The sequence below is a fragment of the Chiloscyllium plagiosum genome, chromosome 4 (assembly GCF_004010195.1).
Source record: "Chiloscyllium plagiosum isolate BGI_BamShark_2017 chromosome 4, ASM401019v2, whole genome shotgun sequence".
Classification (NCBI taxonomy): Eukaryota; Metazoa; Chordata; class Chondrichthyes; order Orectolobiformes; family Hemiscylliidae; genus Chiloscyllium; species Chiloscyllium plagiosum.
The window spans coordinates 37,464,200-37,478,068 of NC_057713.1; the positions used below are offsets into that span (position 1 = coordinate 37,464,200).

General features: G+C 41.3%; 1 protein-coding gene across 1 annotated transcript in view; it reads right to left on the reverse strand.

Moving 5' to 3' along the window:
- Positions 1-6,978: 6,978 nt before the first annotated feature.
- Positions 6,979-13,869, reverse strand: part of LOC122548963 (KAT8 regulatory NSL complex subunit 1-like) — a 202,363-nt gene continuing 195,472 nt past the window's right edge. Inside the window, exons 15-16 of the mRNA XM_043687998.1 lie at positions 8,973-9,228; positions 6,979-7,849 (exon numbers count right to left, since the gene is read on the reverse strand). Coding sequence (XP_043543933.1) covers positions 7,574-7,849; positions 8,973-9,228 — 532 coding nt within the window. The 3' untranslated portion in view covers positions 6,979-7,573. The remainder of the gene's footprint in view (positions 7,850-8,972; positions 9,229-13,869) is intronic.

A 13,869-nucleotide genomic window follows, 5' to 3' on the forward strand; every position in this document is an offset into this window, starting at 1 on the left:
TCACGGAGGGAACGGTCTTTGCGGAAGGCGGAAAGGGGTGGGGAGGGAAATATATCGCTGGTGGTGGGGTCTTTTTGGAGGTGGCGGAAATGTCAGCAGATGATTAGGTGGAAGGTGAGCACCAGGGGCGTTCTGTCCTTGTTACGGTTGGAGGGGTGGGGTCTGAGGGCGGAGGTGCGGGATGTAGACGAGATGCGTTGGAGGGCATCTTTAACCACGTGGGAACCCCTCCCCCACTCACCTATTGTACTCTATGCTACTTTCTCCCCAACCCCACCCTCCTCTAGCTTATCTCTCCACACTTCAGGCTCTCTGCCTTTATTCCTGATGAAGGGCTTTTGTCCGCAACGTCGATTTTACTGTTCCTCAGATGCTGCCTGAACTGCTGTGCTCTTCCAGCACCACTAATCCAGAGAGTTGGAATAGTCAGGGCATTTTCAGAATGGCAACCTGTAACTAGTGGATGATGGAAGTGAATTTACTATCACCAAGTTTGCAAATGACACAAAAATAGAAGGGAAGATTAGTGGTGATAATAATGCAAGGAGTCTACAGAAGTCCAGTGAGTGGGTAAAAAAACCAGCAGATGGAATATAGTATGGATAAGTACAGTTACACTAGCATTTTTGAGAAGTTTTGTAGCTCAGGTTGATGATAAGTAAATTAACTTACTGAGTTTGAAAGTTTATTTTCAGACATTTCATCACCATACTAGGTAATATCATCAGTGAGGGTCTCTGGTGAAGCACTGGTGGTAGGTCCCACCTCTCTATTGGTCTTGGTTTCTTAAGGTGGGTGATGTAATTTCCGGTTCATTTTTTCAAGGGAAGGTAGATAGGATCTAAACTGATGTGTTTATTGATGGAGTTCTGGTTAGAATGCCAGGCCGCTAAGAATTCTTGTGTCTTTGTTTCACCTGTCCTAGGATGTGTGTGTTGTCTCAGTCAAAGTGGTGTCCTTCATTACTATATGTATAGAAAGTAGTGATAGTTGGTCGTGTCTTTTAGTGGGCAGTTGATGTTCATGTATTCTGGCGGTTATATTCTTTGTCAGGAAGAATAAAAGAGCTGAATATTATTTAAATGGGGAAAGACTCAGAGTTGCAGTCCAGTGCATGAATCACATTAAAAAGTTCCAATAGGAAAGGCAAATGGAATGTTGGCTTTTATTCCAAATGAAAAGGAACATAAAAATTGGGAGGACTTGCTAAAACTATAAAAGGTAGTGGTCAGACCACAGCTGTAATACTATGAACAGTTTTTGTCCCCTTATAGAACATAGAACAGTACAGGCCATTCAACCCTGACGTTGTGCCGACCTTTTATCCTACTCTAGGATCAAACTAACCTAGATACCCTTCATTTTAATGTCATCTGTGTGCCTATCCAAGAGTTGCTAAAATGTCATGTATCTGACTCTACTAACACCACTGGCAGTGCATTCCGCACACCCACCACTCTGTGTAAAAAAACCTCCAACATCTCCACTCAACCTTCCTCCAATCACCTTAAAATTATGCCCCTTGTGATAGACATTTCTGGGAGAAAGTGAGGACTGTAGATGCTGGAGACCAGAGTTGAAAAATGTGGTGCTGGAAAAGCGCAGCAGGTCAGGCATCGGGCTTATGCCCAAAACGTCGATTTTCCTGTTCCTCGGATGCTGCCTGACCTGGTAGACATTTCTGCCCTGGGAAAGTCTCTGTCTATTCGGTCTATCTATGCCTATCATCTTGTATACTACCATCAAGTTGCCTCTCACCCTTCTTTGCTCTAATGAGAAAAGCCTTAACTCTCCCAACCTTTCTTCATAAGCTATATCCTCCAGTCCAGGCAGCATTCTGGAAAATCTCCTCTGCACCCTCTCTAAAACTTCCACATCCTTCCTATAATCAGGTGGCTAGAACTGAACACAATATTTCAAGTGCGGTCTAACCAGGGCTCTACAGAGCTGCAGCATAAACTTGCAGCTCTTAAACTCAATCCCCCTGCTAATGAAAGCAAATACACTATTATGCCTTAACAATCCTATCAACTTGGATGGCAACTTTGAGGGATCTATGGGCATGGACTCCAAGATCCCTCTGTTCCTCCACACTGCTAAGAATCCTGCCATTAACCCTGTATTCTGCATTCAAATTCAACTTTCCAAAATGAATCACTTCACACTTCTCTAAGTTGAACTCCATCTACCACTTATCAGCCCAATTCTACATCCTGCCAATGTCCCGTTGCAATGTACAACAGCCCTCCACACTATCCACCACTCCTCCAACCTTTGTATCATCGGCAAACTTACTAACCCACTCTTCCACTTCCTCATCCAAGTCATTTATAAATATAACAAAGAGCAGAGGTCCCAGAACAGATCCCTGCGGAACACAACTGGTCACCGAGCTCCAGGCTGAATATTTTCCATTTACTACCACCCTCTGTCTTCTATGGGCCAGTTAATTCTGTATCCAGGCAGCCAAATTTCCCTGTATTCCATGCCTCCTTACTCTCTGAATGAACCGACAATGAGAAACTTTTATCAAACGTCTTGCTAAAATCCATGTACACCAAATCTACTGCTCTACCTTCATCAATGTATTTTGTCACATCCTAAAGGAATTCAATAAGGCTTGTGATGGCATTACTTGCCCTTCACAAAGCTATGCTGACTATCTCCAATCAAACCATGGTTTTTCAAGTAATCATAAATCCTGTCTCGCAGAATCATCTCCAAGAATTTGCCCACCAAGGACATAAGACTAATTGGTCTGTAATTCTTAAGATTATCCCTATCCCCTTTCTTGAACAAAGGACGAATATTTGCCATCCTCCAATCATCTGGCACTAATCCAGTGAACAGTGATGACGCAAAGATCATCACCACAGGCACAGCAATCTTATAGAAAAAAGATATTAATATTGAAGATATTAATCCAGAGAAGGTTCACGAGGTTGATTGTGAATATGGAGAAATTCTCTTATGGAGAGATCATTCTGCCATATTGAAAAGTCGAGGACCTAGAGTAAGGAGTTCCCCATTTAAGATGGAGATGAGGTGCAATTTTTAAACAGTGACAAATCTGTGGTATCCTTTACCGCAGATGGCTGTTGAAACTGGGAGAACAAGTACATTCAAGGCTGAGAGAGAGAGATTTTTAATTAGAAAGAGAGTCTAAAGTTATGGTGGAAAGGCAGTAAAGTGGAATTGTGGCTTATCAGATCAGCCATGAATTCATTGAGTGTTGGAGTGGAATCGATGGGCCAAATGGCCAACGGCTGCTCCTATGTCTTATGGATTTATGATCAGTGCTGTTGGTCCCTTCAAAAATCTTCCATGCCTCAAAAGGATCCCCTCATTCCTACAAACACTGACAGAAGAAAACAAGTCTCATCTCAGTCTTAAATGAAAGACTCCTTAGTTTTAAACGGTGGCCGCTAGTTCAGCTAATCTTTCTCAGGCTGAGAATACAGACTTAATCTGTCCAAATTTTCCTCATCAGACCACCCCTTCATCTCAAGAATCAGTTGACTGAATCTTTCTTGAATTGTTCTAATTGCTTAGGAGGAGACCAAATGGAGTACAATATTCTAGACGTAATCTCACCAAAACCTATACAACTAGAGCAAAATTGATCAATTTATATATTCTCTTCCCCTTACAATAAATGGCAACATTCCACTCGTCTTGCGAAACACTTGTGCACTAACCTCCGTGATTCATGTACAAAGTGATCTGGGTATCCTGATACTTCAGTGGTTTGTGATCTCTCACTTAAATAATTTGTCACTTTAAAAAAACTTTAGTGGTTACATGGAAAAGTTCACATTCTCCCACAATATATTTCCATCTGTTTTTGTTTTTATGCACTGTCTTAACCTATCACCCTTTGTAAACATCTTGCAACTGACTTTCCTACCTATCTTTGTGTCATCAGCAATCATCCAGTGCGATCAATAAGATTATACAATTGTATGGTTTTTTTAAATCAGGGAATGGAGCCCACAATCACGTATGTTATATTTCATCTGTGGAAGTAGCTGGAATTATCAGTCAAACAGCTTTCCTTCCATACTATGTTAGCTTCTCACAGACTAGTCCTGGTAGGACACTGTAATATCCAGTATAATGGAAACATGCTATACCTTCTCCTTTAGCTCTAATTCTCTTCAAACCATTCCTGAATGCACCAGTTGCTACGTGATAACCACGGAGGTGAGCTGCTCAGCTCAAAATTTCCAATCTCTGACCTGCATTTGTAGCCACAGTACTTATATGGCTGATCAACTTCGTTTTCTGGTCAATGTCAATGTTAATCCCTAGGATGTCAGTGGTCGGGAATATGGGGATTTCAGAAATAGTAACACTGTGGAATTATCAAAGGGATAGTTATATTATTGCTTGTTGGAGACGGTCATTGCCTGGCATTTGAGATGCAATTCTTCCTTGCCAATCATTGCTGTCCAGACCTTGTTGCATGGAAGTACTCTCTACTTCAGTATTTGAAGGGCTGAACATCATGCATCAGAAAACATCCCTACGTCTGATATTGACGTTAAAAAAGGTAATTGATGAAACAGCAACACATAGTTGAGCCGAGGACACAACCTTATGCAACTCTTGCAGTGAGATCCTTCACATGCATCAACCACAACCATATGTGAGTTCAATCAATGCAGAATTAATTATAATTGAATTTAGCTGGGGCTGCTTTATACCACATTTGGTCAAATCTTACCTTGATTTCAAAGGCAGACATTCTCACCTCATCTCTGAAATTCAGCTGTTTTGACCATATTTAGACCAAAGACGTAATGAGGTCAGGGGCCAGGTAGCTTCCAACCTGAACATCAGTGAACAGACTAAAAAAAGTGCTAATTGATAGTGCTGATGTTCACTGCTTCTGTCATTTCTGCTGTAAAAAGGAAGCAATCGAGTCATTAAATAGCTGGATTAACTTAGTCCTGATCTTTGCAGACAGAATATTCCTACACAATTTTCCACATTGTTGGGTAGAGACCATTAATGTAGCTGTACTGGAACACCTTGATTTGCGGCGTAGCTATTTATGAAACACAAGTCTTCGATAATACTGCTGTGATTTTATCAGAGTTCATTGCATTCGCAGTTCATAGTACCTTCACTCATTTCTTGATATCATGTGGAGTGAATTCAATTGGTTGAACATTGTCTTTAGTGATATTGGAGACCTCAGAGAGAATACAAGATGAATCATCATGGCTCTACTGAATGAAAATAGTAGCAAATGCTGCAGCCTTGTCTTTTGCACTGATGTGCTGGACTCCCCATCATTGACTTTCTGGATATCTGTAGACTTTCCATCCTTGCTCTTTGTTATTTCATTGTCCACCATCATTCAAGATTAGCTATGGCAGAACTTCAAAGCACAGATTTGATCTTTTGGTTGAAGGATTTCTTACTTCTATTGTACTGATTCTGCTATTTGTCGTACAAGAAATTTATATTGTACTTTCATTGGGTGGACACCTCCTGAATTCTTCATTGAACTCGGATTGATGATGGTGGAAGAGTGAAGGATATGCTGGACCGTGAAATGCACAATTCTGTTGCTTTTGATAGCTCACAGTATCGCATGGACGCTTGGTTAAGAGCCACAAGAACTGATCCATTTAACATAGTGCCATACAACACAAAATGTAGGGGTTCACTCAATGTGAAATGGGATTTCATCTCCAGAAGGTATGCTGGTTACTCCTAACTCTGCTGTCACAAACAGATGCATCTTCGACAGGTAGAGTTGGAGATGGTCATGGCTTGTAGGATATTCCTCCTTACTGGTTTCCTCACCAACAACTACAGACCCAGTCATGCAGATATGCCTTTGAGGACTCAGCCACTCAGTAATGCTGCTGTTGAGTCACTCTTGGTGATGAATACTGAAGTCCTCAAAATAGAGTAGATCCTGTGCCTTTGCCATTGTTGGTGCTTTTTTTTGTGATGTTCAATGTGCAGGAGTACTGATTCATCAGTTGAGGAAATGTGATGGATAGTAATCAGTAGGAAGTTTCTGTCGAAACGTGTGGCGCTGGAAAAGCATTAACAGAATTGAAACTCCTGATGAAGGGCTTATGCCCGAAACGTTGATTCTCCTGCTCCTCAGATACTGCCTGATCTATGCTTTTCCAGCACCACACTTTTCGAATCTGAATTTCCAGTATCTGCAGTCCTCACTTTTTCCTAGTAGGAAGTTTCAATTCGATTGACATCATGGCATGAGAGTTTATGGAATCTGGAGGAATGCTACCACAACATCCTTAATCCAATAGGTTTCAAGTTTTTCAAGTCTTGGAAAGATCCTACAAATCAACGGAACTACCCTGAAAAACCTTTCCGATTACATCAAAGAACGGAATGCAGTTGGTCAAATATACGTCATCATTCAAACCCATGTAGTAATTTAATAATCCAACTATTTAAAAATAACAATTAATTGTCATAAATTATTTTCCTTTTCAGTTGTCTTACTGCCAGTGGTGGACTGACTAGCCTGTAATTGCTGGCTGCATTTATTCTTCTATTTTTCTGAACAGGATGCCACTCCACTGGCAGCACCCTCCTATCTAAACATGATTGAAATACAGTTCCCAGAGCCCCAGCATCTTAACTTACTTCCTTCTGCAAAATGGAATTTCTACTTGGCACTCTGAGCCTTATCCTTTCCACTTCCTCAACTGCTGCCTCCTTCACTGTGACAGTGACAACAAACTCTTCACTAATGAAGAGAAATGTAAAAGTATTGATTTTCTACCTTGGTCATGTCTGCAGAACATCATATCCTTTCTGTACCTAATTAGCCCACCTACTTTAAATGTCCATCTGCATATTTATGGTGGTCTTCCAAGTTTTCTTTTTAGTTACTTGTTAATCCACAGAATTCAGTCAGAGATTTAAGGGAGCAGCCCTGCACAACACACTGGATAACAAGAGTGAGAGCACAACACACAGAGCAAACAAGAATTGTAGTAATTTAATATAGGGAAAGTACAGTCAGTCGACCACTCCTCGGGCATGCTATACAACAGCACAAATATTCTAGAATGCAGCAGTGTTAATGAAGACAAGCCCAAAGGATTTACTGAAACAGGAGAAACTATTTCTACTCTTTTCAACGAGGATTCCTGCTCCCTTCCCCCCCACCCCCAATAAATGTTTGTTTTAAAAAGTTTTTTTATTCTCTTTCTCTAAAGCTTTCCCTTCTTTTGTTGGCACAGACTGACATCACTTTTACATAGAGGACCTTACATTCTTTACATTTGTGACTGATTCCCTAGCCACAACAAACCAAACCCCCAAATGGTACAATTTACAGTATAGTGACTTGAAAAGAAATGAAAATAAAAAGTTCACTGAATAGAAGTTATTATATATGCATTCTCTCAAAAATAGATGTTTGAATATCAAACATTTAAAAACAAAATAACAGGTTTTCTCTGTTTTTTTATATATATATATATATATATATATTTATATATAGATACAGCACATATATACAAGTTGTAATTGCTGTGCGGGTCTTGTTGATAAATTATTCTGTGTGTCAAGTTCATCTATCCATACTTCGTTCATTATCAGTTGCCAGAGTCAATCTCAAGTCTGAATTGCTATCTTCCTGTAAATATGCAGAGCCTCTCGGACTCTGCAATAACGAAGGAACGCACTCAGCAGATTCGGTCCTAATGCTCAGATTGTTAGCCGACAACCAGTGTAGGTTCCTTGGTCGCTCATAGCGACTTTCCCTAAGAGAGTTGGTGTGTCCTTTCAATAGTTCCATGTCTTCAGCTGATAAGGGAAATATCCTTGGCTCCCAAGGTTGCACCATCTAAAGGGATAAAGAAAATTCATTATAATAAATCAAAAACATTGACACCCATTCCACTGCATCATCATCCTAGTTTTCTCCTCCAATGAGTGAAAGAGACATACAATCAGATCAGTTACTATTTACAGCACTGTTTCTCAAAGTGTGATGTGACTGGCTGCTCCAGGTGTCTGTAGGCTGGTTCAAAATACAAGTCGTACAAGCTAGAAGGCCAGGATCCTTATTCCCAACACTTGTAGGATTTGACATAAGGAGACTGAGTCCCAAGAGCACAGTACAAGTTGTCTTACAAGGAAGCAACAGTAATGTAAATAAGGAAGCAACAGTAATGTAAATAGAGAAGCAAATTAATGTTGCAATATTTGCAACATACAAGTGGATTTTCAACACTTATAGGGTTAAAATCAAAGGAGAAGAAATTGGTGAACACAGTACATGATATGACTGCAATGCCTTGGAACCAAAAGTCATTTTCTCCAGTGGTTCATTAAAAACAGTCCCATGTTTTTGGTTGTTTCTTTTGCTGAGACATGTGAAAGCCAGTCAGATAGGATTGACAGATTGTCTGTGGGATGTCTTGTCTTGCCTAAGAAACTTCAGGATACAGTGTATGACCAGCAAGCACGAATGGGAGTGCACAGCAGGAGCATGTCAAATTACCAAGACATTGCTGCCCAGTGGAAATTGCTGATTTACAACAATGCGGCCACATGCACAAATTTTCAAAGAAGTTGCCTCCCTTTCTCAAGATAAACATACACTTAATTCAGGTAAATGTACTTAAATTTATGTAATTAGGTTACATTTATCACTATTCAGTAACAATGAAAGTTAAGTACTTGCATCTTAACGTTTTAGAGACAGCATCACAAAGGACGTTGACGTACACATGCATGTATCGTACAAGTGTGAGTATGGAGATCACATGCTTAATAATTAAGAATTTTTTTAAAAAAAGTTAATCAAATACAATTAACTACATCCCAATTCATCACATAAGACAAGTAGATGATGTATTAGATAACATACTAGGATGTTTCCATTATAACTGTGTACCTCAGGATTTTGGATAGAAGCACGAACATACTAAAGATTCTGAATCTATAACATATTCAAAAATCACCTGAACTTCTTCATCAGTGACTTCAGGCGTAGATGACCGAGTATCCTCATTGATTGACAGGACTCTTAAGCGATCTTTTGAGGAGAAAGAATTGAGCGATGAGCAGGTGTCAGGACTGACAGGACCAGTGAATGAGGGTGTATGAGGGTAGTCATTCAACAGATGGAATCCACTGTCAGGTGATGCTGGATGAGGAGTTGCTGCATTAGCTTGCTGCAGTTGTGGAGTAGACCTGCCATCGGCTTTGTTAGAAGATCTGAAAACAAGAAAGAAGTCATATACAGTAAAATTCTTGATTCAAAATATTGTTTCTTAACTGATTATTTGTAACTTTAGCATTAGGAGGCCAAACAATATGCATGGTCCACAGACTCAACTAATTTTCCCTCCTCCAAATGGATCATTAACTGTTTGCCTTTATCTCATCTAATCAGTAAATTTATGTGCAAATCAGTTGGAGAATCAAGGGTGGTGGGGTAATAGCATATTGGATTAGCCATAATCTGTGCTTGAGGGGCCTACTCTTATTCTTATGGTAGATCTGTATAATGAGGGTTTTCAGACTATGACATCACAAAGTAAGCATCCATGCACAATCACTTCCCAACAGAAGCCACTGAGCAGTAATCAGGATTGGAACTACTGCTGAAACCTGTGGCCTGAGATCTCACACTCGCCAATAACGAGCATTTACAAGTGGGAGCTCCTTCTGATGGTTTATTAGAGTAAATAAATCATCCTGCTGTACTGAAATCAAATGATCAGAAAGTCCCTAAGTTGCTGCCATCCCAATATGATCATATCTACATGTGATCAACATTCTCTTCAACTTTTCTTGTGGTGTGTGTGTGTGGAACTCCAAGGTCTGTGCGCAGTTGTGCTTGTTGGAAGTAGAAGCTAAGCAGCAGCTTGCTGATTCACGTGCAAACCTTCCTACCTGCCGTGTAGCCATGCTGTAGATAGGGGATGCTACATGCAATTGCTCAAAACAACTGAGTTCACACTTGAAATGCTATAAGGCTAATGAGACACCTAGTCAATAAAATCATAAGACTCAGCACCACCTTCTCTGACCAACTGGCACTGAGAAACAAATTCTGACATGGTGGACAGACTAAATGAAGGGAAGATGCATTACCTGACAAGAATCCTAGAACAAGGAGTGACAGTGTCATGCTACAGGTTAGGCCATTCAGGATTGAGATAAGAAAAGGTTTAATCACTCAGAGGCTGGTGAGGCTGTGGAGGTCAAATCATTGACTATATCTAAGAGACAGAAATAGATTTCTAGGCAGTGAAGGTACCAAGGGGTGCAGGAAGAAAGCAAGAGATATTTTTAAACTCTTTCATCAGATGTAGTTATTACTGTTGGCTCAGCATTTATTACCTATCCCCAGTTTTTCTTGATAAAGTAGGGTGAGCTGTCTTTTTCATTTTCTGCAGGTTCCAGGATTTTGACCCACAGATACTGAAGGAACAAAGATATATTTCCAAATGAGGATGGCAAGAGGCTCAAGAGAAATACTTGGAAGTTGTGTGTTCCCATGTATGTGCTGCCCTTCTCCTTTCAGATGCTAGTGGTCACTGATTTGGAAGTCTTGATGAATTTCTGCAGTGTACCTTGTAGATGGTACACACTACTGCTGATAATCAGTGGTGGAGGGAGGGAATGTGTTGCTTTCTCTTAGGTACGGTGGGCGGCACGGTGGCACAGTGGTTAGCACTGCTGCCTCACAGCGCCGGAGACCCGGGTTCAATTCCCGCCTCAGGCGACTGACTGTGTGGAGTTTGCACATTCTCCCCGTGTCTGCGTGGGTTTCCTCCGGGTGCTCCGGTTTCCTCCCACAATCCAAAGATGTGCAGGTCAGGTGAATTGGCCATACTAAATTGCCCGTAGTGTTAGGTAAGGGGTAAATGTAGGGGTATGGGTGGGTTGCGCTTCGGCGGGTCAGTGTGGACTTGTTGGGCCGAATGGCCTGTTTCCACACTGTAATCTAATCTAATCTAATCTAAAGGTAGTGTCAATCTTCTTCAATGTTGAAGTTGAACTCATCTGGCAAGTGGACGATATCATACTAATGTCGAGATGGTAAGCAGGCTTTTTGGAGAGTCAGGAGAGGAGTTACATACCGTAGAACTCCAAGCTTCGGACCTGTTTTTGTAGCGACAGCATTTATATGGCTAGTCCAGTTCAGTTGGTTGTATCCACAGAATACTGATAGTGAGGAATTCATTAATGGTAAAACTAGTGAATGTCAAGGGGCAATGATTAGATTCTAGAGATGTTAGAGATAGCCACTGTGTGGCACTTGGGTGGTATCAATATTACTTGTCACTTATCAGCCCAAACTTAACAACTGCCCAGGTCTTGTGACATTTGGACATGAACTAATTAAGGATCTGAGGAGTACAATTGATGCTGACGTTATGCAATCATGAAACCTCTACATTTCTGATCATATAACAGAGGCAAGGTCAACAATGAAGTAGCTGGAAATGGTTCGGCCCAAGACAGGTCATGAGGAACTCTTGAAGGGGGGGGGGGGTCCTGGAGCTGAAATGACTGACCAATAACCACATCAATCTTTCTTTGTGCTCGGTATGCTAGGCTTTCCCCAGGTTTCCACTGATTTTGGAAAACCAATGATTTCTAGTTTTGCTTGGGCTTCTTCTGGCTACATTTGATCTAATGTAACCTTGATGTCAAGGGCACTCACTTTCACATCACCTTTGGAATTCAGCTGCTGTTGGCTCATGGCATCTCATGTTAAAGGAAAATCTGCAGTATTATGTGCTTATGTTTCAATGCAAGCAAGTTTCCCATATGGGATCTGACCTGTCTGGCAATAATATCAGCTGAGATCATAACCAATATCAAAGTCTAACGCCCTCAAGGAGAAAATTATTAACAAGCTCAAATTAAATAGGAGTACTCTCATTTTCAAACTGTGGATGCTAGTTCTAGAGTCTTGTAAAAGGGGAAATATCTTCCGACCATCTATCCTGACAATTCCCAAATGATGTGATGCGTTTCAACAAGATCACCTTTAACATTCTGAAACTTCAATGAGAATAGGCCTAACCTGAACTCCACCCTCCTCTCCGACCAAACAACTTCACCCCCACTTGCATCCACCTATTGCACTCTCAGCTACCTTCTCCCCAGCTCTACCCCCTTCCATTAATCTCTCCACTCCCCGAGGCTCCCAGCCCCATTCTTGATGAAGGACTTTTGCCTGAAACATTGATTTTCCTGCTCCTCGGATGCTGCCTGACCTGCTGCGCTTTTCCAACACCACTCTAATCTTGGCTCAAATCTCCAGCATCTGCAGTACCCACTTCTGCCTAGTTGATTTTAACCTCACCGTGAGTCATCTTCCAAGGATGCCTACCTTGAAGAAGTTCTCCTCCTCTCTCTACAAGGATCGCAGTGAGTCTTTTCCTCTTCCTCTTCCCTGAAGTCATTTCCTCTTCCCTGAAGCTCTTCAGCCATGTCCTAAAACAGACTGCAGCTTCCTCTCTGACCTATCATCTTCACCCCCCACCGCCATCCACCTATTGCACTCTCAGCTATGTTCTCCTCAGCCCCACCTCCCTCCCATTTATCTCTCCACTCCAGAGGCTCTCAGCCCCACTCCTGATGAAGGGCTTTTGCCTGAAACGTCGATTTTCCTGTTCCTCGGATGCAGCCTGACCTGCTGTGCTTTTCCTCCACCACCACTCTAATCTTTACTCTAATCTGCAGTAGCCACTTCTGCCTTAACTGAACATTGCTTCATGAGACAGCCTTTTTAATCCCAGGAATTAGTTACCAATGCAATTTATCTCTCCTTAAGTGAAGAGACCATAACTACACAGTGAAAGGTGGTGTAGGAAGGTTATGTTGGAACTGTACAAAACTTTGATTAGGCCTCAGCTGGAATACTGTGTGCAGTTCTGGTCAGTGCATTACTGGATTGTACTGGAGGGGCTGCAGAGGAGATTCACGAGGATGTTGCCTGGGTTAGAACATTTTAGCGATAAAGGAAGGCTGAGTAGGCTCTGGTTGTTTTCTTTAGAGCAGAAAGGGCTGAGGGGGAACATAATTGAGGGGTTAAAGATTAAGAGGGGCATGGATAGGGTAGATAGAAAGTAGCTAGTTCCCTTAGTTTAAGAGTCAATAGCATGGGGTTGTAATTTTAAGGTGATGAGCAGGAAATTTACAGGGGATTTGAGGAAAATCATTTTCACCTCAAGGATGGGGAGAATCTGAAATTCACTGCCTAGAGCGCAGTAGAGGCAGGAAACCTCACAACCTTTCACACAGACTCAAGGATTCAAAGAGCCTCTTCTGTGCTGTCTATGACTATGAGTACTCCAGTGTCACTAAGACCCTGTGTAGCAGCAGCAATGCTTAGCCTATTTTTAAAATCCATTTCCTTTGCAATTAAGGTCACAATTCTACTTGCCTACCCAATCACATGCTGAACTATCTATATGCCTTTTTTTGTGATTCAGATACAGGAAACTCAGAACTTCCTTTACCACAGGCTTCTGCAGTACTTCTCTATTTAAATAACATACTGTATTTTTCTGTTCTTCCTGCCAAGTGAAAATCTTACACTTCCTGTCTTATACTCCATCTGCCAATCCACTCATTTAAACTATCTATAATCCTTTACAGGCTGCGTCTCTTATTCACAACTTGCTTTTCTACCCATTTTTGTCTCATCAGCAAATTCAGCTATCAATACTCTTTATCTAAGTCATCAATATAGAATGCAAATAATTGAGATCCCAGCAATGATCACTGTAACTCCACTAGCTACTGTCAGCAAATCTGAAAATGAACTTTTCTACAATCAGATTCACGGTTTTCTGACAGCTAACTGTCTGTTTCAGGGTTAACAGTTTATTT